Raw genomic sequence first — 27,600 nt, 5'->3', positions numbered from 1 at the left:
GTAACAAGTTACAAAAGGATGAAGGGGACCTACCAGCCGTTAAGAAGCATTATGTTTGAGGCTTGAAACTAATTAGGTATTTCATACTTGGAAGAAGTATGAATGGACACTTGTTCAAGAAGAACCTCTCATACGAAGGTAAGAGAGAGAGAGACTAAGTAAACATAGAAAGCCTCCATCTATTAGTAGTAATGAAATGTAGGTGCTCAAAAATCTGCACATGTTCTATCACTATATTTATAGCTGCTCTTATTAGCTGATATTTATTTCCATTTCCTTCTTTTTTAAAAATTGTGGAACAAATCTGGACAAAAGAAGAGAGTTGCAAAGAGTCATCTATGATACTCTACGTGTTAAACATAGCAAATGGGATGCCAGCATCTCCTTTATGGAATATCCCTCTAGGCCACCAAGACTTAAATTTCCTTCTTTAGTTCTCTTCTTCTAGAAGGTAGAGGAGTTACAAATGCTTGAGAGAAGAATAAGGAAGTCCATGGTCCATGCTTCTGGTCTGATTCAGTGCAGTCCCAGCCTACATGACTGAGATGCTGCAGATCTCCTACCACATCATAAAACTCATCTGGGAGGTGAATTACTCACAAGTCAGAGGGATTTTTATGCCTCCACTGGCCTGATTAAGGTCTGCTTGGGGTGAGATGGAGAAGAGTGAAGATAAACCCATTCTTGTAAATGGCCTAACCTCTTCCTGCTTCCCATCCCATGCCCCATTCCCAAAACATGGTGGAGCACTGCATAGCTAAGACTAACCTGACCTACAGCCCGTCAGCCAAGGGCAGAGTGACTTCGACTCCACCTCTACTAAAGATAAATTGATATCTATCTCTAAAAACTTCATAAAACAAACCAAAACCTAGGATGTTTTTTAATGACTTATTGACTTTTCAGATTGTTCTTTAAGCTGTTTTTTAAACTTTAAAGGCAACACTGATAATGAACGCTTCCAAATGGTAAAACAGAAAATCCCCTTCAAATATAACCGGCCCGTAGAGGAGTGGCTGCAGGAAAAAGGTAACCGTCGTTAAAACTTTCATTTTAAAATCATTTGATTCTAAACCCTCATTTTTAAAGCCTGCAAATAAATGTTCCTTAAATGATAATCGCCTGCTGCATAAATGACTGTTTTAATTTTCATTATAATTTGTGTCAGCTTCCACCTGCCATATGTTGATAAATCATGCTATAATACATTGCCATTAAAATACAGTTAAAGGGACTAACATCTAGATCTAGCTTGCTATCAGCGTGACAACTACAAACAAGACATTGCAGGAACCTCTAAAAAAAGAAGTGTATTATGGCAATTTAACCACTGCATGACATTTGTTAATTTGTCTTAAATTACCTCTTATACCAGAGCTTTCTAAAGAAATTTCAAAAGTACTTTTTAAACTTACACCTCGAGGCTGTTTTGGCTTTACTATCTGTAGCATGGTTAACAAAAATCACAGACTGACTCTTGTACCTAAAACTGCTTAAGACAAATGTTATAAAGAGCATTGGTTTTTAACATTTCTTTTTAAACCAAGAAAAAAATGAGAAAGGTGGATTTTGCCTTTAGATATAAAATTAAAGAGGCAAAAGTGTTTCATAAGAGGTTAATTGTGTCTGAGGTGCTGACTGAAACTAAAAAAAAAAGAAGCTGAAACTTATTTTACACTTTGGTTGTACAATAGCCTGTGTATTTGCTGCTTCTGCAACAAAAGTGTAAGTGGTGAAGACGATGAGTTGGAAGAGGAAAGGACCACGAAAAGCAAAACAGCGGTTTCTGATTTGCTGAAGAAAACAACCACTGTGTTAATAAAAGGGCAGCAGTTATACCTGATGTTAGAATTTTCTGTGTGACTTCTCCTTGTTTGGATGAAAACTATTATCTTTTAGTGAAAAAAGTTCTCTACCTTTTTATTCCCATTTCCTGTTCTTGCCTGAGCCAGTGTAAGCTACTCTTGCCTCAAGACCTTAAAGTGAGTTCTTAAAATTTGTAGAGATTTCATTGAGCTATATACAAAAAGTAATTGGATATATTAGTTAGCATACACCTCAACCAAAGGACAACTACGTTTTTAAGTTGGTTGGAAACAGACCTTTAAACACGGAAAATCCTCACTGAGTCTTAACTGTTTGCCCTGATTTTAACGTATGTGGTCTAATTAAAAATAAATTAAGAATAACTCTAAAAAGCAAATAATTCTGTTTTGTAATCACCAGCTCATAAAGTCCCTTTAACATTAAAGACAATGATTGCCTCACTTTTTAAAAAGGAAAAGAAAACTAGATGCATGTCTGAGTCTCATGTGCCTGGGACTTTTTTGTTTCTTTCAATTTTATGTTAATAATATTTTATTTTACTCCATTGCCTTTTGAAGTCTCAGTTTAATAGCATGCCAGGCGTTTTCATTCATATAAACCATTATAAAGTTATTAGTAGGCTTTTAGTTTTCCTTATGATAGCATTGTTATCAGTTGGCTTTCATATAGAAGGATGCTTTCAAATACACAAGCTGAAGGGATGGGTAGGGGCGGTTCAGCTGGGACGGAGGGAGGCATTCTGGTTTCTTAATCAAATACGTTTATGTTTACATATGCATATAGTATCAAAAATAATAATTTTCAAACTTGGAGATTCTCTCTTCTACATTGTTTTAACTGAAATTACTTTTTGTTGTTGTTCTTTGGGTGCGTAATAGCGATTCATTCTAATGCTTTACCCCTTCCTCTGTCTAGCTAACTTTCCCTTGAAAAGGAATAGAAAATAAATACCAAAAGACCTTGTAAAGACAACAAATAAAAAAGGATAAAGACAGGAGGATGATTAGGCAGACATATTAGGAAGTAGTTAGAGTGCTCTTTGGAGTTATTTCTGTCACTGGGGAAGAGATCTGGGTCACAGCATTCCCAAGTCTGTTTTCTGGCTGTGTCTGCTCTTGACTGACTTTCTGACCTTAGACAATCCACTTAACCTCTTTATATCTCAGATTTCCCAGCTGAGCAGAGGAGAAATAATACTGCCTGTTCCCCAAGGGTGTTCTGAGGTTTAATTAATTAGTCTTTGTGCAACACTGACTGGAGATGTGCAAAGGTTTAATTTAAGCACTTATGTGAACTTGATATCCAAATGAGGGACCAGTAATAACTTCCAAGAGGATGGGCACCCAAAACAAAAAAGTAATATGCTACACATTTTGAATTATTGATAATAAAACAATTCTCACATTAGGATAGATACAGATGCCATGATCATTTATTTTAAAAAAACTTGATCATAGTGAGTGGCAATAATGAGATCTGGCATTGCTTTGAGAAATCTTGGGCAGATTATAAAATTTTCTCTAGTCAGTCTCATATATCCTTCCTAGGGAGAGGGTACTGATGGCTGTTTCTCACTTATTGACTTACTCTTGCTTACCTAGCTAAGAGAGATAAATTGATTGGAAACAGAGATGGCAGGAGAGAGAGAATATCTCACTATTATTTTAGTGACTGCCAGTTTTCCTATTAACCACCTAATCCAGGGTCCAGAGGGCTAGGAAGGGTCTTGAAGCAGGTGAAAAGCAGGTCTAGCTAGAAATAGACCATGAAACAGACAAGCAAACAAATATCTAAATACTTCCTATGACATGATGGAAAACTGAAACGTGGACAGCTTCCTTTTCTGTCTAAAGGATTAATCAGTCAGATCTCTCTGGGACAGAAGCACCATCCAGAGTGGAGCAGGAGCTTAGTCATATGGCCAGGCCAGGAAACATGTCTTGCCTTTCTTCATGCCTGGCTCAGACTGAACAAGCAAGACCCCTTTATAGAGCAAACTATGGCAACTGAAATGAAGGCGAGCCAGTGTAATTCAGCTTTGCATTTCAATCCCCTCTGTCCCTCTTTTTATTTGTAAGCATTGGCAGAATAATATCACCCAGAAAATAAGATGAGGGCTATTATAGATGTGAGGTAGTTTCAGGCATATTAGAGATATAAATTCTATCTATAATCAGTTATAACCATTACCTGATCAACAGTGCTGGACTTAGTGCAATAAAGGAGATTAATAAAAATTAACAGTTGGCCACCAGATACATGAATGGAAGGGATAGCTTGGCATTAGAGCTATCTGGTGTAAAATATGAATTTTATCCTAGAGATCTCCCATTAGGCACTGCTTCTTATTTATTATATTAGGCTGCTCTAAATGCCTATGTGATGTTCAGGGCATATTTATCCTCCCCTTACATCATGGCATTTCTCTTGTGGTAAGCCTTTGGCTCCCAGAAAAAGCTATTGTCAAAAAATAAATAGTGAAGATGTATGAGCTACAGACCATTACCCAGTGTTCCCATGCATTGAACTTTTTGCTGCAACTTGTATGAGAAATGAGAGGCCAAAGGACAGGCGATGATGCCTGTGCACAGGACACTGAAGGAATTGGTGGGAAAACAGTGGGAATCTATTAGATCTATTCTGACTATACCCTTAGGATCCAGGCAATTCTGTTATCATTAAGCCCAGCAGATTCCATTTCCATGCTCCAGGTATTTTTATAGAGTGCAGATCATTTTCACTAGAACAAAATTCTCTGGCCAGTTCTCCATACTGCAGTGTTTGAAGCTTCCAAAGGGATATTATTTAAAATTCATTCTTGACTAATATGCCCTTAAGAGTTGCCCAATGCATGGAGTTGACTCATATAAAGAATACCTTTCTGAGCAGATGCATTTTCCCTTCTTTGCCTCTTCAATTCCATCCGTTATTCTAACCTGAGAAGTTTTTCTGCATTATACACCAGAAATTCAAGGATAGCTAAGCATTATGTAGACTTAAAGACCATGTGATAGTGGTAGAGAGTAAGAGCCCAAACATCACAGTATGCCTCTATTCATATTAGTTGTGGAACAAAAACCTCAGTCTTTTAAAAATAGACTCCCTTTTATTAAGCAAGCAAGAGCAACAGAACATTGTTTCTAGTCATTTATAGCTAAAATTATTCAGGCAATTAGATTAGGAATGAGTGGAGTGTTGTTTTATCACTGACTAAAGGATATATTTAATTCCAGGAATAAGTTTCCCCCCCTTCTCCATATGGAAAAGCAGAAGGAAATAATTGGAGAAATACTAACATAGAAGGCTTTACCCTTAAAATGCTGTTTGGGTTTTCCTGGGCAGGGTCTAGCACTTACGAGATTTTGTTTAAGTGGAACTAGTTGGAAGAAGTGAGTGATACTCCTTTAAACTCCACTCTGCCATGATTTCATTCTGATAGTTTTCTATCCACAAAAGCATAAATGATTTCCCAAATGAGAACTCCAAATTAGATGAGCTATTGATATTCTTCAACCCATCAGTATACCTCTGTATCATTTTAAGAAGTGTTACGTGTTGCTTTTCTTTTCATTAATACCCATCTTCCCTTTTAATATCAATTGATTTTGAATGATAGCTTTTTCTCCTCTCACCCCTGACCTGGAGCCTTAACAATGGCTACTTATTTTCCCTATCTCAGGGCGACAATTAGCTGTGTGACTGTAACTCCTCCTCCCCAGAATTAATAGAGATAAGAAATTATCTGTTATGATGTTTATTAAACAGAAAGTAAGTGTAAGTAGAATATTATACACTCTGAACATTTCTAGAAAATGAGGTGTTTGGTGACTGAAATGTTCATTTTTATAAGTGTGCAATGAATTCAAGTCTCTTAACTGGAATTTAATTTCATTTCCGTTAATTGACTTATCAGACCTAGGGTTTTAATTCAGAGTGCTGAGGTACCTCACCTAGTTTTTCTTTGCCATATATAATTCTTTTTAATTGACATTATGTTACTTTGTAGGTTAAAAAGCCAATCCAATAGGTATTTGTGATTAATTATTGTTATCACCTAATTTGGGGAATCTCTTCCTATCATTCACAACTACATACCCAGAAAGACCACAGTATTGTTCATCATTGAACCAAAATTTCTCCCTCCTTACAATAAAGAAATAGAGACTCAACTATTCAGGTTGTCTAAGATACTCAGCTAGACAGTGGAAGAGATAAACAAATGTTATTTGCCAATGTCTGTATTGAGTTTTTGTTATCTGATTTTCTCCCCTTTAATTGCTCAAGCAAGCTTGTTATAATACCTGGTCCATTCAGACCAGGCAAGGCAAAGAAAGAGGACATATGGGAATAATGCTATTTCCTCCACCCAATCCACTAGGCCGGCAGTTAACCATCTTCAACACCCAGGCGCAGATAGCCATCGGCGGAAAGGACAAGGGACGCCTCTTCCAAGGCCAGCTCTCTGGGCTCTATTATGATGGTTTGAAAGTACTGAACATGGCAGCTGAGAACAACCCCAATATTAAAATCAATGGGAGTGTCCGGTTGGTGGGAGAAGTCCCATCAATCTTGGGAACAACACAGACGACCTCCATGCCGCCAGAAATGTCTACCACTGTCATGGAAACCACCACTACAATGGCTACTACCACAACCCGTAAGAATCGCTCTACAGCCAGCATTCAGGTAAGCCTTTCTCCAACTATCAATTGTCTCTGTTTCCTTGTCTTTGAGACATTGCTATCATGGTCCATGTTGCTATGTAGCTAAGAAGTCTGAATTACTATGTTTGTAGGAAGGTGCCTACAGACACTCATATTAATAAGACCTGAGAGTATAGAAAGGCAGCATCATTGCTAAACAAGTTATAAAAGTCTTGTGTACACTCATAGGTTATTCTTCCCACCATATTTATTGCTGAAATGGTAAAGCTGTTATTCAAAATGAACAGTGGCCAGTAGTTTCAGTATGAAATATACTCCCTCCTCTCACCTTATTACCTTTCTTTTCAGTAGCAAAAATGGAAAAGGGGGAAAGGAAAATTTTTTATCATAGGAAAGACAATATCCTAGGTCTGTTTTGTTCACAACCTCCCAGTGGCTTCACTGGAACATGAATTGTTAATTTTTAAGGCCAGTGTGTATCATTAAATCAAGGGCAACTGAGGCTGGAGATTTGACTAATCCTCACAGAATATAGTTTTTATGTTTGATGTTAAGTGTTATTAATCACTTGTTATTTTTTTGGCCATTTTGTTTCCTTTATATTTGACTGAGGTCCTAATTACATTAGAAAATGTGAAGATCTGAGTTTAGCTATGTAGGACGTCCTTAGTTTTGTGATAATGTTTTTTTGTTGTTGCTTAAACGTAATTATACCCAAGGTAAAGCTTAATGCTTTACTGACTCCCTTGGCATTCCATAAATCTAGTTAGTAGGGGGCAAGAGGTTAATCGAGTTATTAGCCTTAAATGCTCTGGCATAAAGTAAGACATTCCAATTGCTTGTGGGGAAATTACCCCTAGCCTAGTTAGTGTTTGTAGAAGATTCAGTAGATCAGTACTTGTCCTTTCTGTTTCTTAGTTTTAAGACAGTTCCAGGGACTCAACTGAGTCTTTGACATCACCCTTCCATTGACTTCAGTGGACATTGTAAACTTAAGGTCAATAACCAATTAAACCCCCTATCTGTTCTCATTCTCCTGAGTTAAGTTTATGTGAGCTGGAGAGAGGTGGAAGTGCTACCTTCCTTTTGCCTTTTTTTAACAGAAATGTTCAGACAGGTCCTTACAAGACTCCACAGGAACAGTTTGAAGCTATGTGCACTGATGATGTTATCAGGCCAATTTCATGTGTTTTAGGAAGTATCCTAAGAACCTGGTTAGCATAGCTGTCTTGAGGTGGCATGTGCTTTTACATGCATACCTATGCACATGCTCAAAAAAAGTCGCTTCTTCACTGATATTAAAACAATAACTCCTGACACTTCACTCTACTCACGGAAAAGAAGATAAAAGGCAATATCTATTTCTATTATGACTCTCTATAGCTCAAGAGCAGATCTGTTTATTGCTGGTGAAAGGATAGCTCTGTCTGCACAGGTCTTGGCAGACTCGTTCTGTTTCTGTCAGAATACATTCCACTGACACTGTGGGAAGCACAGGAATAAATGGCTTTTTCTTCATAGAAATGGCTGCTGGCCTTGTAGTCTTTTTCAAGGCCAAATTTTCTCTGACCTTGGGAGGATTTAATGTTGCATAGGGATTCAGGGACTAAGCCATGCTAATTATCAGGTTTTAGCTTTCCCTCCTACAGAAAATACATAAATGGGAACAGATTGGGTGACTCTTTCCATGACTAAGAAATCCAGACATTCTGGAGAAGAGTAGGATACAAGGTACAAAAGTCTTGCAAGTGGTTAAGACTCTAAACGTCATAGAACCTGTTGTCTTTTTAGAGGATGTGGGCAGCTGGAGGATGATCTCTCTAACAGCTTCCTGTCTGGTGGGTTTCTTTTCCTTTGAGTCCAGTAATACTTGGATTACATCTACATGTCTTTCCTTTTAGCTTCTACCAAGACTGTAAAAATGAGTTATAAGTCTGTTCACACTCTTTGTTTTTAAGGGTGTGTAAATACATACTCTTGGAGGAAAGCCAGCAGACTAGCAAGAATGGATTAGACTGGGATCTATTCTTTGTAAAGATAGCTAGAGGAAATAACTTTATGCCAAGGACTTTGGACTTTTTTTTTGACAAGTAACAATAAAAACTTTTCCCTGGGCTCCAGAAAAACTCAATAGCTTGCCTTGTCTCCAAGCCTATTCTGATATTAAGTACATCCTGTGGATCACAGTAAGCCCATGTTAGGAGTAGGGACCCTACAACCCTTAGATTCTATCCAAGATTTAGGACTATTCCCAGAATCTGAAGACTTTGGGTGAGGAAGGTCAGTCTCAGAACCTCTAATATGTGCTATGTGATCTGGTTAATTTTTTTGATGAAGTAGACTCATAAAAATTTTATCTCTGGGAAATACTTCAGAAAGGAAAAAAAAGAAATAGGGAAGACTGGATTTCATGTTCACCAGTCTCTATGTGTGAAATCTTCACCTATGTGTAAAAACTTACAGCCTTTTCCGAATAATACTCTGTCTTCCTTTGCTTTAATAACATTGCTAAAGCAGGATTGTCCTAAAATTAGACTCCTCCAGGAGAAAGAAAATAAGCTTGTGTGCATCCACAAGTATAAAAAGTCTTGTTATTCAAAAATCTACTGGTTCCTTTTTGAAGCATAAGCTAAGAAAGCATTTGAGCCATTCATGTCTGATAGGCCTTGGTTAATGTTGATTTCAGATCAAAGGAAAACTGCTAAATGCTTTCAAGGCTGCTCTTAACTATGTGTGAATGTGAACAAGTAGTTTTTTAGTTCTATGGCCCTCCAGTGTGGCAGCCTTCTGGAAGTAATCAATACTTTGATCTTTCTGATACTCTAGGTTGTTACAGAACTACTTGCAAATTATATGGACTATGTTAAATTACTCACAGCTATGGTGTCCAAGCATTGGTTCTTCACTCCGTGTTAAGAAGGATGTCTCTAGGTGTTCCCCTGAATAAAAATAAATAAATAAAGTAAGACTGAGAAAGCAGGTGGATGAGTGACAATTCTCAAGTAGAAGTCTGGCACTTAGAAGGTGCTCAACAAATATTTATTGAATAAATCAGAAAACAAGACAGGCTTTATTACACACCTTTCCATCGTTTAACAACCTGAAGTAGCATGGCTTGGGGGATTTTCTCTCCAGAATGATCAGTGTGTTTTTATGTTAATTTTTTAATTTTAATTTGTTCAGTGGCAGGATTAGAGAAGAGTGATTAAATGCATGTACTTAGAATCAGATTATCTCAATTTAAAACCTAGTTCTTCATATTATCTAAGTGACCCTGGGCAAGTCACATATTCTCTGGTTAACTATTGCTGTGAAGTACATTTTACCATAACTTAGTGATATAAAACAACAACTGTGTCACTGGAGCTCACAATTTTGTGGGTCAGAAATTTGGTCAGAGCTCAGCAAGGCAATTCTCCTGCCCCACGTAGAGTTGACTGAGGTCATACAGTGGCTCTCTGGGCAGGAGGGTCTGCCTTCACTCACATAACTGTGTCTTGGCAGACACTGGACTCAGCTGGGTCCATGTCCCTTTCCATGTAGTCTTTAGGACCTTTTTCATGGAAGCTCAGGGCTCCTAGAGGGAATATTCCAAGTCTCAGTTTCAAGAAAGGAGACATAAACCTCATTTCTTGATGGGAGCAGTAGCAAGAATGTGTTACCACCTAATTCAACTACATTGTAAACTTGGGGAGAAAGGAGGATAATACTAGTGCATATATCATTTGATTATTTTGACAATGACTGAATTAATATAAGTAAAATGCTTGAAACAAGTATATCATGAAGAGTAAGATTAAGTTTTAACCTTACTATTATATTCTATTCCCAACATTTGGTATGCAAGTCAATGCCTTTTCAAACAAGTATCTACCTCAATAAAATGGGGCTGTAGTTCAGAGTGATGGTGAGATTTGGGGGTAGACAGAGATTTGAAGGAGGTTCAGAGTAGAATTTGGAGGCTGAAATTAGTCCTGGCAAGTAAAATATTTCTAAGATCTCAGAAATAGACTTTTATGATACCTCACTGTCCATCTTTAATTTCCCCTTCCATTTTTAAACCATCCTGGAATTCTATGGGCCTTGGAGAATATGTTCTGCTATGAAGTAAATATATTCACACATATTTTTGGGGTCACAAATAAGAGGAATCCAAGATCCTTGCCATCTAGGAACTTACAATGAAGAACGCAAGTAGGCTTCACATTAGTTATCAATATAGTGACTTCTTAATGGTGGTGTGGGGGGTTGGAGGTGAGGAGTGGTGTATGGATGGCTTGGCTAGATCTTACAAATCAGGCAGCAATGGAACTGGGCCTTGTGGAATGACTACAACTGGATATATGGTAAGAGAAACAAGTCCCATGTTGGTTGAATGTCAGAAGCTAATTTGTCAAAGTCAGAAATGATAATTCCTGAGAGAGATAGCCAACTTCAACTCCAGCAGAGAGGGCAGAGAGGGGTTTGTGAGAGACCAGAGGTCCAGATCCAGAGAGTTTTGTCTGAAACTCCCCCAAATGGGAGAGGACCGAGAGGGGAGAACTGGATTGGGTCTTACTACCAGGGGTGCCTCAGCAATTGTGCCTGTACTTCCATTACACTACAACTGACCCCCAAGTGGGCAGATTACTATCATGACACTGATTGGGGTCAGCTTCTAATATGGAAAAGTTCAGTTCAGCCTACACTTAAATTCCTTAGTCATCATTCAAACTAGAAGGCAGAAGTGAAAAATAAGAGTCTTTTAGTAGTAATGTATAGCCATGACCAAAATGTTCTGGTGAGAGAGGAAGGGGCAAAGAGGAAGACAGTGTCACAGATAATAATCTCTTACCTTAGACCTCCAGACCGAGTTGCTATCAGTAAAGGAACTCAGTGCATCCTGTGCAAGTCACCATTTGGAATTGTTTATAAGCTGGTAACAGGAAACCGCCCATGATCCACTTTTTCTGTGCTGGATGTTGGTAAAGTCACCTTGACATTGGGCGTGCTGCCTGGCACCAGAAAATGACCAGAAAATCACAATGCTCAGCCTGGATTGCAACTATCCTAATAAATAGGAGAAATGAAAGACTTGATATCTCTATGATATTTCATTCTTATCTCAAACCCACAAATCTGGTAGTCAAATGTAAACCACTTTCAAAAATCCCAGAAGGAAGCCGTAATTTTTCAGTCTTTGTAACAGTATCAATACAGAAAGTTCTCCAAGTATGTTTTCTGTTTTAGGCTGGGGACAGTGAAAAGTACACTTTGGAACTGATACAGATTATTGCAAAACAAAACAAAACAAAAACTTGTGATTAAAAAGTTGATTCTTTGCACTGCATGTTCCAGGTAGTGTGTCCGGGTAGGCTAAAAGGAAGAGAGTGCACTTTAGAGTCAGAACTTCTGGGTTGGGCTCCAGGTTCTTGCAGTTACTCGGCTGTGTATCTCTGGGCAGGTTGATTAGTCTCTCTAAGCCTCAACTTTATTTTTGTAAAATGGGCAGAACAGTACCTTTCCCATGAGCAAGAAATACAATCATGGGTAGAAAGAACTTAGGCCATGGCTTACCCTGTAAATCTTCTCTAAATGTTCTACATTGGGAAACCACTTCAACCCAACACACTCTTCCAGAACTCACAGATCCTCATAGAGCTTAGCTTTCCAGTACGGTTGGAGAAGCAGAGAAGAACCATTGTGTCTAAGCCCCGACAGGAACCCATGATAACCCAGGGTTTCCTGTGAGGGTCCCAGATGGAGCCAGAGCCCTGAACTCATCAATCAGAAGAAATTTCTATGGGAAACTCTTTTGTTTTCTAGAATGGGAATTGGCTATGCTGAATGGTTATTACATAGAGAGTAGTTCTGTTAGGGGAAAGCAGAGGAAATTGCCATGTTTTAATATAAAAATGGTCAAATACCATCAATTTCACATAGTTCAACAAAATACATGGAGACACGTTTACAGCCTGCTGTTTATCATTGGCATTTTAAGACTCTGACTAGAGCACCAAATTTTCCCAAGGTTCTTTGAATAATCAAACAGCTCCGATTTGGTATATGAGATAAATCTATCTTATCCCAAATACCATGTTATAACAGGAGGAAGATCGTGTTGTATCAAGAATACTTATATGTAACCAAAGAATTATCCCCTCTGAGCTCCTCCACCTTTTCCCAGCAGCCACCAGCTTGATAGAAGTTTAGACAAGGAGTCCACACATTGTTCTATCCCTCACTTTTACCACTAGACAACAGAGCTTCCAGGGGAAATATATTTTTTAGGATGAGGGCTCAACTAATACTGAATGACAGCCTTACATCACGTGCAGCTCCAAGGCTTGTTCCTTTCCTGCCAAAGCTCATAACTGGGGAGGGCACTGAAGGTTGGTCAGTCCACTTAGACTCTAGCTGCCAGCCAAGAAATAGCTCTGTATCCTCCTTACCCTCACACTGGTACCCTCTGTACCTCTCCTCGTTACCCTGTTTTCCCCTCTCAGAGAATAATTTGGGGGGAAGGATTGGACTCTAATTTACTCATTACCTGTAAGAACTCTCCAATGACATTTTCTCTCCAGAACTGCATAATTCCAATGGGGGAAAAGAAGTAAAGGAGCTTGACAGGTTTGCCTACCTCTTAAAGACTTGTATGTTGGCAGGACAAATAGGCCAAGGAAGGCATTGTAGTGTTGTTTCTTTTCTTCCCGTCTTTAATATTTTAGTTTTAGTGGATGAGATCAGCACTTCCCAAAGCTGCTTCAGCCACTTAAAGGGTCCTCATTGTACACAGGAAGTCCTTGAGTTGCCAGGAGAGGTTGTAGAGGTGCCCTTCTAATTAGGCTGCAATCCTTATAGAGTAGAATTTCTACCAGAACTGCCTTGGCACTGAATTTTATTTCAAGCCATCGGGACAGCTGGGAAGGATGTGGCGTCAGCTTCGGCTACTCGCTGTGGAAGTCCCCAAAAGTTTCTAAAATTCTGGTGGTCTTTCTGATCACCTAATAGGCTATTTAGCTAAGTGTAAAGCCCAGATCGTTACTGTGTCACGTATGATCTACTCCTCGCTCTCCCCTGACCATGTTTTCTACCTGCCTCGGGCACACAGGTCCTCTGGATCTTTCTTGAACAGAGGGCCAAGATAAGGTGGAGGCAAGGGAGGGTGGTACAGCATGGTCAGGTACCCTTGGTATTTAAAATGTTGACATTTTGCTTCTCATAGATGTTTTGCATTAATGTTAACTTCAAAATATTGCAATAAAACATCATCTACCTTGGTAACTGAGTTTTGGGGCACTTCCTTAAATGCCATACCTTAAATGAGTGCCTCCTCATTCATCCCAGCTCTGCTTAGACAGACCAAGGACATCTGTGTCTTTCCACTTGCCATTTCCTCTGCCTGAAGCAGCTCTTCCCAGCTGTCACTTATTTATTTGTTTATTGTGTCTATTTATTGGAATGTGAGTTCTCAGCCAGCAAGATCTTTGTTTCAGGCACTGCTAAAGCACAGTAGCCAGAGTAAACCCTCAGTCATTACTGGTTAAAACATGAGTGAACAACCATCGACCAGCACTTTCTCGGGGAGCACACCCACCACATATACTTGCAGGCTGTATCTTTCCAAGGACCCTGACTCCTAGGGGCCCCCTTGGTGAGGCTCAGCAGCGGGGATGGTCATTAGCAACGGTTTGCCGCTCTGGAATCTTTGCCTCAAGGATAAGGAGTCCCAGAGACATCTCCCTGTGTCTGGTGAGACTACTGGCTTCTTGTCTTAATTTCTCTTTCCTTGGGACTTATTTGTTGTCACAACAGCAAGGACCACTTCTAGCTCTTAGAATTTTCAAAGCACTTTTGGAAATGTGGTATCACCTACATTTCTTCTCCAGTTTCTTCTCCTTATGCCTTTCCCAAATTTCTGAATTCTTAATTCTCCTAAAATCTACCTTTAACTGTAGGCAAATAAAAATGATTTTTAATGACCCATCACTTCTACTCATCGGGATGGATAGAAAATTAATTTGGGGCCCACTTACCTGGTTGTATCTTGTGAGTAGGTCGGTGGGGCTCTCCTACCGGCTTTCATTCACCTCCTTTGTTTTCCGTGATGGCCGAGTGTGTTGTATGAGCCCATTCATTCCTGATCGTGGCCCTGTGATTCAGCCAGCTCTATACTTACCTATTTACTTCATGGTTTTTCCAAAGAACCTTGATGGAAGGTGCTGTGAGAAACCACTAGACTAAGGACAGGTATCATCTCTAGGTAGTTCATCCCTTGATATTCAGGACCTGGCAGGGTGCCTGCCTCAAAGTGGAGCTCAAGAAAGTTTTGTTGAAGAAAACAAAAATGTACTAAATACATGAACAAATACTTACCTGCTGAGGGAAGGGGCAGAGGAGGGGGCTCAATATTATTTGTCTTCAAGGTAGACGAAGACAGCTGCGAGGCAGTGCTCTGGTCTGAGGGAAAGACTCTTCCGTGGACGAAGAAGTGGTTAAAACCGTGACTCGAGGCAGATTTCATCTCCCATCTGTGGCATTTTGGCTCTGTTGCTTTCTGGAGCTCAGTTTCATTATCTAAAAAATAGGGATTATGACACCAACTTCATGGGTTGGTTAAGGTAGTACAGATCAAGGGCGTAGATTGGTGCAACTCATTTAAAGGTTATTATTATTGTTTTTGTCATTTTAAGTGAGATTCTAATCCAGGTCTCAGTAACATCTAAATTTTATATTTTATTCTGTTACTAATTAGCCATTTGGCTTATGATATGGCAATTAACTTCCTTGAGGTTCCACTCTTTCATCTAACAAGTATAAGGATAGATGTACATTTTATACAATATATTCATTTGTTTAAACAGTATCTAGCATGGTGCGTTGCACGTGCGATGATAGTTGAATGGATAGATAAGTGAATTAGAGGGAGGATGGAGAAGGAAAGAGGAGAGGAGGGGGCGGGCAGAAGTACACTGTGATTATGCTGCTTTATAAACTATCTACCCATCTCGTGGACTGGATAGCTAAGGTTGAGAGAAATGAATAGAATATCTTTGATCTAATAAAATGATAATACAAGTAATGATTTCTTTTCATGGCCACACCCCCCCCACTTCAATGAAAGCTTCCAGAAAGGGTTCCACAGTGACCTCCCAATGAAGAAGATAAACTATTTAATAAATGTCTCTTGAGTCATCAAAAAGAATCAATGATTCAAGTTTAAACTGAAGTTCAAAAATGAGTTCGATTTTTTTCTGCAAGTAGATCCCCTTTTTTCTATTTATATATGACAAGGAAATGACTTCCAGCAGCAATCACTGCTAACCAGGCTTCAAGATGGATATTTCCATTCTGTCTTTGACAAGGCAGGAGGAGGGGTGAGATGTGCTTTCATGGTGCATGTTGGAGTGATTGTAAAAATTAGAAACACACTGAACCTGTTATGACAGTCCTGCCTTTGGAAACCTTCTAATTAATGTCTTCGTTGTCTAGAGAGCTAGTTCTGTTAGCTACATGGAGAATGTAGGATTCTCCTTGCCAGCTCATCATCCAGGATGGGATGGGATGGCTGGGGAAATAAATGCACACCATATCTGTGGTGGCTAGCAGTTCTGAGAGAATTACTTAAAGGGGATTTGTCTGACTGTGTCCATAATGCAGGCTCTTCTATGTGTGTGTGTGTCTGTGGGGTAGGGGGAGGGAGGGTGAGAACAAGAGTTTGAGAGGATGCCCATGTTTGCCTTTATTAACTAGAATAGTGCTTCATAAACTGTTATGTGTACACAGATCACCAGGGTGGTCTTATTAAAGGACAGATTATGATTCTGTGTGGGAGCAGAGCCTAAGATTTTGCATTTCTAGCTAGTTCACAGGTTATGTCATGCTTCAATATGTGGACCTCATTTTTTTTTTTTTTTTTTTTTTTTTTTTTTTTTTACATTTTTTTTTTTTTTGTTTTGTTTTGTTTTTTTTTTAGATAATTATTTTTTATTGAAGGGTAGTTGACACACAGTATTACATTAGTTTCAGGTGTACAACACAGTGATTGAACATTTATATACATGATAATTCTAGGTACCAGCTATCACCATACCAAGTTGTTACAATATTTTGACTATATTCCTTATGCTATACATTACATCCCAGTTACTTATTTATTTTACAATTGGAAGTGTGTGTGTATATATATATATATATATGTTTTTTTTTTTGTGTGTGAGGGCATCTCTCATATTTATTGATCAAATGGTTGTTAACAACAATAAAATTCTGTATAGGGGAGTCAATGTTCAATGCACAATTCTTAATCCACCCCAGGCCTAATTTTCATCAGTCTCCAATCTTCTGAAGCATAACGAACAAGTTCTTACATGGAGTACAAATTCTTACATAGTGAATAAGTTACATGGTGAACAGTACAAGGGCAGTCATCACAGAAGCTTTCGGTTTTGCTCATGCATTATGAACTATAAACAGTCAGTTCAAATATGAATATTCATTTGATTTTTTTTTTTTTTTTTTTTTTTTTTGAGAGGGCATCTCTCATATTTATTGATCAAATGGTTGTTAACAACAATAAAATTCAGTATAGGGGGGTCAATGCTCAATGTACAATCATTAATCCATCTCAAGCCTAATTCTCGTCAGTCTCCAATCTTCTGAAGCATAACGAACAAGTTCTTACATGGTGAATGAATTCTTACAGAGTGAATAAATTCTTACATGGTGAACAGTACAAGGGCATTCATCACAGAAACTTTCGGTTTTGATCATGCAATATGACCTATAAACCATCAGGTCAAATATGAATATTCATTTGATTTTTGTACTTGATTTATATGTTGATCCCACATTTCTCCTATTATTATTATTATTTTTATTTTTAATAAAATGCTGAAGTGGTAGGTAGATGCAAGATAAAGGTAGAAAACATAGTTTAGTGCTGTAAGAAGGCAAATGTAGATGATCAGATGATCAGGTGTGTGCCTATGGACTAAGTATTAATCCAGGCTAGACAAGGGCAGCAAGACATCCACGGATGCAGAAGATTTCTCTCAAAGCAGGGGGGGTGAGGTTCTGAGCCTCACCTCTGTTGATCCCCAAATTCTCACCTGATGGCCCCCCTGCGACTGTGCCTGTCTTAGGTTGTTCCTCCCTTGAGGAATCTTACCCGTCTCTGGCTAACCAGTCATCTTCCGGGGCCATACAGGGAAATGTAAAGTTGGTAAGTGAGAGAGAAGCCATATTGTTTGCAAAGGTTAGCTTTTTACTTCTTTGCAGATTTATGCCCTGTGGCTTCTATGCCCAGCACTTGTCTCGAGGTATCTTTACCACCTGGAGGAATTATGATACTCGGTAAATTCGATATGAGGCACGAATTCTATTTAAGGTTTGTAATAAGGAAGGAAGAAGAAAAGCTATAGATGTAGCATATGAAGGAAACTTGGGAGGATTGATTATTTCTTTGACATATCTTCTTGTATAGTACCTTAAGTATGTATAGGTTTTAAACTACTAACTAATTTGCACACACATATTAACATAATAGGAATACGGTGACATAAACAAAGCAAATCTATAATTACCAGCCATCTCCAGTGAAGCCAAGAAAACCATTTAGGCACCCTAGGCATTTGTGAAAATTTATCTATAATATGATGGATATTTTCCAACTGTACTTGAACCATCAGACAAATTAAAGCAGCCCATTTCTGGGATCTGTTCACATCCCATATGTTCTTTTAACCATAGATAGTCTATAGTCATGAGATTTTGGGGTGCTACAACTTGCACCCCTCCCAACTCCTGGTTGAGTTCCAACAGTACAGATCCAGTCAAATTCGTTGTCTCACTGTATGCACATGCCAGCCTAGACATCTCCCTCCTCCTTCTTATGGCAAGTCCAGGAGATGGTGGGCTGGATGCAGCCACAACCGCAGCATCGTCCGGATCCCTGGGGAGGCTTTTTGATGATCATCCCCCGGCACGAGTCCCCCAGAGAGTGCTGATGCCGGAAGCTCCTCCTCATATCGTATCTTAGTTCATTTTCTGGGTATCCAAGCTAGGCCTTGATCTTCTGCGTAGAAACAAACAGACCCTTTGCCCACACTTTGACATGCCCTCTATACCACTGTGCAGAACTCATTGGAGGTCAGCACACAGTAACTGCTTTTTTTTTTTTTTTTTTTTTTTTTTAATTAAGAGAAAGGAATATTATCAGAAAAGAGTACCTCCATAGCTGATCATCTGACACCCTTTAAGTGATCAACATTAAGGATATTTAAAGCATGCGTTGATCTTTGATTTACCAATAGTTTTATCCTGTTAACGAGTAATCCCCCTTTTCTTTCTTTCTTTCTTTTTTTTTTTTTTTAATTTTTAATCTACCCTTACATGAAGAATACTATGTTTACTATGCTCTCCCCTATATCAGGTCCCCCCTAACAACCCCATTACGGTTACTGTCCATCAGCTTAGCAAAATGTGGTAGAGTCACTACTTGTCCTCTCTGTGTTGTGCAGCCCACCCTCCCCTTTCTCCCTCCCCCCCATGCATGCTAATCTTAATACCCCCCTTCTTCTTCCCCCCCCTTATCCCTCCCTGCCCACCCATCCTCCCCAGTCCCTTTCCCTTTGGTACCTGTTAGTCCATTTTTGGGTTCTGTAATTCTGCTGCTGCTTTGTTCCTTCAGTTTTTCCTTTGTTCCTATACTCCTCAGATGAGTGAAATCATTTGGTATTTCTCTTTCTCCGCTTGGCTTATTTCACTGAGCATAATACTCTCCAGCTCCATCCATGTTGCTGCAAATGGTTGGATTTTTCCACTTCTTATGGCTGAGTAATATTCCATTGTGTATATGTACCACATCTTCTTTATCCATTCATCTACAGATGGACATTTAGGTTGCTTCCAATTCTTGGCTATTGTAAATAGTGCTGCGATAAACATAGGAGTGCATCTGTCTTTCTCAAACTTGATTGCTGCGTTCTTAGGGTAAATTCCTAGGAGTGGAATTCCTGGGTCAAATGGTAGGTCTGTTTTGAGCATTTTGATGCACCTCCATACTGCTTTCCACAATGGTTGAACTAATTTACATTCCCACCAGCAGTGTAGGAGGGTTCCCCTTTCTCCACAGCCTCGCCAACATTTGTTGTTGTTTGTCTTTTGGATGGCAGCTATCCTTACTGGTGTGAGGTGATACCTCATTGTAGTTTTAATTTGCATTTCTCTGATAATTAGCGATGTGGAGCATCTTTTCATGTGTCTCTTGGCCATCTGTATTTCTTTTTTGGAGAACTGTCTGTTCAGTTCCTCTGCCCATTTTTTAATTGGGTTATTTGTTTTTTGTTTGTTGAGGCGTGTGAGCTCTTTATATATTCTGGACGTCAAGCCTTTATCAGATCTGTCATTTTCAAATATATTCTCCCATACTGTAGGGTTCCTTTTTGTTCTATTGATGGTGTCTTTCGCTGTACAGAAGCTTTTCAGCTTAATGTAGTCCCACTTGCTCATTTTTGCTGTTGTTTTCCTTGCCCGGGGAGATATGTTCAAGAAGAGATCACTCATGTTTATGTCTAAGAGGTTTTTGCCTATGTTTTTTTCCAAGAGTTTAATGGTTTCGTGACTTACATTCAGGTCTTTGATCCATTTTGAGTTTACCTTTGTATATGGGGTTAGACAATGGTCCAGTTTCATTCTCCTACATGTAGCTGTCCAGTTTTGCCAGCACCATCTGTTGAAGAGACTGTCATTTTGCCATTGTATGTCCATGGCTCCTTTATCAAATATTAATTGACCATATATGTTTGGGTTAATTTCTGGGGTCTCTAATCTGTTCCACTGGTCTGTGGCTCTGTTCTTGTGCCAGTACCAAATTGTCTTGATTACTATGGCTTTGTAGTAGAGCTTGAAGTTGGGGAGTGAGATCCCCCCTACTTTATTCTTCTTTTTCAGGATTGCTTTGGCTATTCGGGGTCTTTGGTGTTTCCATATGAATTTTTGAATTATTTGTTCCAATTCATTGAAGAATGTTGCTGGTAATTTGAGAGGGATTGCATCAAATTTGTATATTGCTTTCGGCAGGATGGCCATTTTGACGACATTAATTCTTCCTAGCCATGAGCATGGGATGAGTTTCCATTTATTAGTGTCCCCTTTAATTTCTCTTAAGAGTGACTTGTAGTTTTCAGAGTATAAGTCTTTCACTTCCTTGGTTAGGTTTATTCCTAGGTATTTTATTCTTTTTGATGCAATGGTGAATGGAATTGTTTTCCTGATTTCTCTTTCTATTGATTCGTTGTTAGTGTATAGGAAAGCTATAGATTTCTGTGTGTTGATTTTGTATCCTGCAACTTTGCTGTATTCCGATATCAGTTCTAGTAGTTTTGGAGTGGAGTCTTTAGGGTTTTTTATGTACAGTATCATATCATCTGCAAATAGTGACAGTTTAACTTCTTCTTTACCAATCTGGATTCCTTGTATTTCTTTGTTTTGTCTGATTGCCGTGGCTAGGACCTCCAGTACTATGTTAAATAACAGTGGGGAGAGTGGGCATCCCTGTCTGGTTCCCGATCTCAGTGGAAATGCTTTCAGCTTCTCGCTGTTCAGTATAATGCTGGCTGTGGGTTTATCATAGATGGCCTTTATTATGTTGAGGTACTTGCCCTCTATTCCCATTTTGCTGAGAGTTTTTATCATGAATGGATGTTGAATTTTGTCAAATGCTTTTTCAGCATCTATGGAGATGATCATGTGGTGTTTGTCTTTCTTTTTGTTGATGTGGTGGATGATGTTGATGGATTTTCGAATGTTGTACCATCCTTGCATCCCTGGGATGAACCCCACTTGGTCATGGTGTATGATCCTTTTGATATACTGTTGAATTCTGTTTGCTAATATTTTATTGAGTATTTTTGCATCTACATTCATCAGGGATATTGGTCTGTAATTTTCTTTTTTGGTGGGGTCTTTTCCTGGTTTTGGTATTAGGGTGATGTTGGCTTCATAGAATGAGTTTGGGAGTATTCCCTCTTCTTCTATTTTGTGGAACACTTTAAGGAGAATGGGTATTATGTCTTCTCTGTGTGTCTGATAAAATTCCGAGGTAAATCCGTCCGGCCCCGGGGTTTTGTTCTTGGGTAGTTTTTTGATTACTGTTTCAATTTCTTTGCTTGTAATTGGTTTGTTTAACTTTTGTGTTTCTTCCTTGGTCAGTCTTGGGAGGTTGTATTTTTCTAGGAAGTTGTCCATTTCTTCTAGGTTTTCCAGCTTGTTGGCATATAGGTTTTCATAGTAGTCTTTAATAATTCTTTGTATTTCTGTGGAGTCTGTCGTGATTTTTCCATTCTCATTTCTGATTATGTTGATTTGTGTTGACTCTCTTTTTCTCTTAATAAGTTGGGCTAGAGGCTTATCTATTTTGTTTATTTTCTCAAAGAACCAGCTCTTGGTTTCGTTGATTTTTGCTATTGTTTTATTCTTCTCAATTTTGTTTATTTCTTCTCTGATCTTTATTATGTCCCTCCTTCTGCTGACTTTAGGCCTCATTTGTTCTTCTTTTTCCAGTTTTAATAATTGTGATGTTAGACTATTCATTTGGGATTGTTCTTCCTTCTTCAAGTGTGCCTGGATTGCTATATACTTTCCTCTTAAGACTGCTTTCGCTGCATCCCACAGAAGTTGGGGCTTAGTGTTGTTGTTGTCATTTGTTTCTATATATTCCTTGATCTCTATTTTGATTTGTTCATTGATCCATTGATTATTTAGTAGCATGTTGTTAAGCCTCCATGTGTTTGTGAGCCTTTTTGTTTTCTTTGTAGAATTTATTTCTACTTTCATACCTTTGTGGTCTGAAAAATTGGTTGGTAGAATTTCAATATTGTGGAATTTACTGAGGCTCTTTTTGTGAGCTAGTATGTGGTCTATTCTGGAGAATGTTCCATGTGCACTTGAGAAGAATGTATATCCTGTTGCTTTTGGATGTAAAGTTCTATAGATGTCTATTAGGTCCATCTGTTCTAGTGTGTTGTTCAGTGCCTGTGTGTCTTTACTTATTTTCTGCCCGGTGGATCTATCCTTTGGGGTGAGTGGTGTGTTGAAGTCTCCTACAATGAATGCATTGCAGTCTATTTCCCTGTTTAGTTCTGTTAGTATTTGCTTCACATATGCTGGTGCTCCTGTATTGGGTGCATATATATTTAGAATGGTTATATCCTCTTGTTGGACTAAGCCCTTTATCATTATGTAGTGGCCTTCTTTATCTCTTGTTACTTTCTTTGTTTTGAAGTCTATTTTGTCTGATATTAGTACTGCAACCCCTGCTTTCTTCTCACTGTTGTTTGCCTGAAATATGTTTTTCCATCCCTTGACTTTTAGTCTATGCTTATCTTTGGGTTTAAGGTGAGTTTCTTGTAAGCAGCATATAGATGGGTCTTGCTTTTTTATCCATTCTATTACTCTATGTCTTTTGATTGGTGCATTAAGTCCATTTACATTTAGGGTGACTATTGAAAGATATGTATTTATTGCCATTGCAGGCTTTAGATTCGTGGTTACCAAAGGTTCAAGGTTAGCTTCTTTAGTATCTTACTGCCTAACTTAGCTCGCTTATTGAGCTGTTATATACACTGTCTGGAGAGTCTTTTCTTCTCTCCCTTCTTATTCCTCCTCCTCCATTCTTCATATGTTGTGTGTTTTGTTCTGTGCTCTTTTTAGGGGTGCTCCCATCTAGAGCAGTCCCTGTAGGATGCCCTGTAGAGGTGGTTTGTGGGAAGCAAATTCCCTCAGCTTTTGCTTGTCTGGGAATTGTTTGATCCCACCATCATATTTAAATGATAGTCGTGCTGGATACAGTATCCTTGGTTCAAGGCCCTTCTGTTTCATTGCATTAAGTATATCATGCCATTCTCTTCTGGCCTGTAGGGTTTCTGTTGAGAAGTCTGATGTTAGCCTGATTGGTTTTCCTTTATAGGTGACCTTTTTCTCTCTAGCTGCCTTTAAAACTCTTTCCTTGTCCTTGATCCTTGCCATTTTAATTATTATGTGTCTTGGTGTTGTCCTCCTTGGATCCTTTCTGTTGGGGGTTCTGTATAATTCCATGGTCTGTTCGATTATTTCCTCCCCCAGTTTGGGGAAGTTTTCAGCAATTATTTCTTCAAAGACACTTTCTATCCCTTTTCCTCTTTCTTCCTCTTCTGGTATCCCTATAATACGAATGTTTTTCCTTTTGTATTGGTCACATATTTCTCTTAGTGTTGTTTCATTCCTGGAGATCCTTTTATCTCTCTCTCTGTCAGCTTCTATACGTTCCTGTTCTCTGGCTTCTATTCCTTCAATGGCCTCTTGCATCTTATCCATTCTGCTTATAAATCCTTCCAGGGATTGTTTCACTTCTGTGATCTCTTTCCTGACATCTGTGATCTCCTTCCGGACTTCATCCCACTGCTCTTGCATTTTTCTCTGCATCTCATCCCACTGCTCTTGCATTTTTCTCTGCATCTCATCCCATTGCTCTTGCATTTTTTTCTGCATCTCTGTCAGCATGTTCATGATTTTTATTTTGAATTCTTTTTCAGGAGGACTAGTTAGGTCTGTCTCCTTCTCAGGTGTTGTCTCTGTGATCTTTGTCTGCCTGTAGTTTTGCCTTTTCATGGTGATAGAGATAGTTTGCAGAGCTGGTACAAGTGACCGCTGGAAGAGCTTCCCTTCTTGTTGGTTTGTAGCCTTTTCCTGGGAGAATAGCGACCTCTAGTGGCTTGTGCTGGGCAGCTGTGTGCAGACAGGGCTTCTGCTTCCTGCCCAGTTGCTTTGGGGTTTATCTCCGCTGTTGCTGTGGGCTTGGCCTGGCTGGGGCTGTTCCTCCAAAATGGTGGAGCCCCGTTGGAGGGGGAGCAGCCAGGAGACTATTTATCTCCGTAAGGGGCCTCTGTGCTCCCTGCTGCCCAGGGGGTTAGAGTGCCCAGAGATCCCCAGATTCCCTGCTTCTGGTCTAAGTGACCTGTCCTGCCCCTTTAAGATTTCCAAAAAGCACTCTCCAAACCAAAACAACAACAGCAACAATGAGAGAGGGAACAGAAAGAAAGAGAAAAAAAAAAGGAAAAAAAAGGAACAAACAAGCGATTTTTTTTTTTTTTTTTTTTTGTCCTCAGGTGCCGGTCCCAGGCACCCGCTCACTGGTCCTGCTGCCCTGTCTCCCTAGCACCAGGGTCCCTGTCCTTTCAAGGCTTCCAAAAAGCACCCACCCACCGGTCCGGCAGGGAAGGAACGCTCAATATTCTTTGTCCTCAGGCACTGGTCCCACGCACCCGCTCACCAGTCCCGCCGCCCTGCCTCCCTAGCACCGGGGTCCCTGTCCCTTCAAGGCTTCCAAAAAGCACTCAGCAAAAAGAGAGAAAAAAAAGGGGAAAAACGCGCGATTTCTTCCGTCCTCAGGTGCTGGTCTCAGGCACCCACCCACCGGTCCCACAGGGAAAAATGCGGGATATTCTTTGTCCTCAGGTGCCGGTCCCAGGCACCCGCTCACCAGTCCCGCCGCCCTGCCTCCCTAGCTCCGGGGTCCCTGTCCCTTTTAGGCTTCCAAAAAGCACTCGCAGAAAAGAGAAAAAAAAAAAGGGGAAAAACGCGCGATTTCCTCTGTCCTCAAGTGCCGGTCTCAGGCACCCGCCCACCGGTCCCGCAGGGAAAAACGGGGGATAATCTTTGTCCTCAGGCGCCGGTCCCAGCCACCCGCTCACCAGTCCCGCCACCGTGCCTCCCTAGCACTGGGGTCCCCGTCCCTTCAAGGCTTCCAAAAAGCGCTCGCCCAAAAGAGAAAAAAAAAAAAAAGGGGAAAAACGCGCGACCTCCTCCGTCCTCAGGGACCGGTCTCAGGCACCCGCCCCCAGGTCTCGCAGGGAGAAACGCGGGATATTGTTTGTCCTCCGGCGCCGTTCCCAGGCACCTCCTCAGCGGTCCCGCCACCCTGCCTCCCCAGCAACGGGGGCCCGTCCCTCTAAGGCTTCCAAAAAGCGCTCGCCAAAAAAAAAACTGCTCCGGTTTCTCTCCACCCGCCGGGAGCCGGGGGGAGGGGCGCTCGGGTCCCGCCGGGCTGGGGCTTGTATCTTACCCCCTTCACAAGGCGCTGGGTTCTTGCAGGTGTGGATGTGGTCTGGATGTTGTCCTGTGTCCTGTGGTCTCTATTTTAGGAAGATTTTTCTTTGTTATATTTTCATAGCTCTATGTGTTTTTGGGAGGAGATTTCCACTGCTCTACTCACGCCGCCATCTTGGCTCCTCCATATGTGGACCTCATTTTATGGAGGAAGGATCTAGCCTATATTTATAGTTGCTTGCTGAGTGGTTGTAGCATCTTTCTACCTGTCTCTTTCAGTGGTCTTCCCAAACTTAATTGAGGGCTCTTCAAACTGGGAAATCTTTTAACCCCAAGTATTATGTAAGTGAAAGCAGACACCCAACTGAGGATCAGCACTTGTCCCATGACAGTCCTGCTCCTAGTTCCACTTGTCTCCTCCTTCTGTCCCTTACTCTGCTATATGCCCCCGAGGCAGATGGAAAAAAGTAGGTAGAATTTAACTTGTCATAATATTTATCCCCCTTTCTGAGAGGTGACCTCCCGTGAAGGCAGAAGGATGTGAATGATTTTAATCTGCAATAACAATGGGGACCCAGTCCTGATTATCTTGAGCAGTATAAATATATAAAATGACAGGTTTTTCTCCTCTGCCTCCCACTTCCTCCTCCCAGATACTGAGAGAGACACATATTCATGCACCCACAACTCACACTATAATGCAAAATGAAATTTCGCCCAGCCTTTATCTTGGAGCTGCTGTTCTGATGATTAATGCCCCACTGGCTGGGAAGCTATTCCTCTGAAGAAAGACAAGGAGAGAAGAAGACACATTAAATATATCTCTGAGGCCATTTCTCATTATTATTATTATCATTATTAGTTCTTCTCTGCACTATCTATCCTTCTTGGGAATGCTTGATCTATTGGCCAGGGGGTGGGGATGACATTTGAAAGTGGATTTCATGAGGGAGAAATGAACAAAGACAAAGACAGAAATAGACACTTTTTACTAAAGATGACTGACCTGGATGGGGTTTTGTTATTGTTATTTATTTTTGGTTTTATTTGTTTGCTATATGTTTTTTGCTATTTTCATTTTAAAGCCAGATAAAACAGGTGCCTCCATCTGTGTCTTCTGCATTCCCCCCACCCAGACATTTATTTTTGCACATGTTCTTTTGCCTTTATTGAGCCTCTGTCTGCAAGAATCAATATGATGTAACTTATGCAAATATTACTCCTAACCACTTAAGCAAAAGACTGGACAGGATCATTTCATTGCTTTGTAACTTCCATAATATAATTGCCTCTATATCCTGCTTGATTTCTAGTGTTTGAAAGGGCTACTTTAAAAAAATAATCATTCTCTGTATGTATAGGATAAACCACAACATCTGATTCACTACTGTTTCTTATTCAAAGAAAGGGTGATTTCTGGCTCTGTCATTTAGGAGGACTACACAACAGTGGTGCTTGTAGAAAGATGGGACCATAATAAAAACACTATTGCAACACATTTGTCTACTGATAAAATGACAATTTCATTAACCTAGATAGAGTGTACTCTAATCTAATTTAGAAAATGCTGTATTTTCCAAGTTGAGTTTACAAGGATATCGCATTATAGCTATGGTGACCGCATGTAACTTCAATTTTAGTTGGGTTATATATTCAATTAAAAAAATGATGGTGTAAATTGATTACTTAGTTTTGCCCAGGTACTGTTCTAGGCACTTAGGCTACAGAATATATAACACAGACCAAAAAAATATTTTTCTTCATAAGGCATATAATCTATACACAAACATTGGGCGTCTCATGAGTGCCAGGCTTTGGAAAAACAAAAAATGAAATAAATACAGTTCTACCGTAAAGGAACACACATTCTAGTAGAGCTCTTAATTATTTCCTAAATTTGAGCAGACTCAGTTTTAGGTCAGTTTTCTACAGAAACTTGAGCACACGGATCTGCTATCACAGTTGCAGACACAGCAACTCTCTATTTCTGCAGGTCATTTTGGAAAAAAGATCTTCAATTTCTACTCCAAAAAGACAACTTTCA

General features: G+C 39.8%; 1 protein-coding gene across 37 annotated transcripts in view; it reads left to right on the top strand.

Moving 5' to 3' along the window:
* Positions 1–27,600, top strand: part of NRXN3 (neurexin 3) — a 1,528,794-nt gene that overhangs the window by 1,374,706 nt on the left and 126,488 nt on the right. For 23 of the 37 annotated variants that reach the window (XM_073242059.1, XM_037018914.2, XM_037019061.2 and 20 more), the window contains 2 exons: positions 940–1,029; positions 6,206–6,513. In XM_073242059.1, the coding sequence (XP_073098160.1) occupies positions 940–1,029; positions 6,206–6,513 (398 nt within the window). The remainder of the gene's footprint in view (positions 1–939; positions 1,030–6,205; positions 6,514–27,600) is intronic. The other 14 variants (XM_073242064.1, XM_073242063.1, XM_073242065.1 and 11 more) reach the window with 1 other exon arrangement.

Source organism: Manis javanica, chromosome 8 (assembly GCF_040802235.1).
Source record: "Manis javanica isolate MJ-LG chromosome 8, MJ_LKY, whole genome shotgun sequence".
Lineage (NCBI taxonomy): Eukaryota > Metazoa > Chordata > Mammalia > Pholidota > Manidae > Manis > Manis javanica.
Note: the sequence above shows the minus strand (reverse complement) of the source record. Positions and strands in the feature narration are given on the sequence as shown.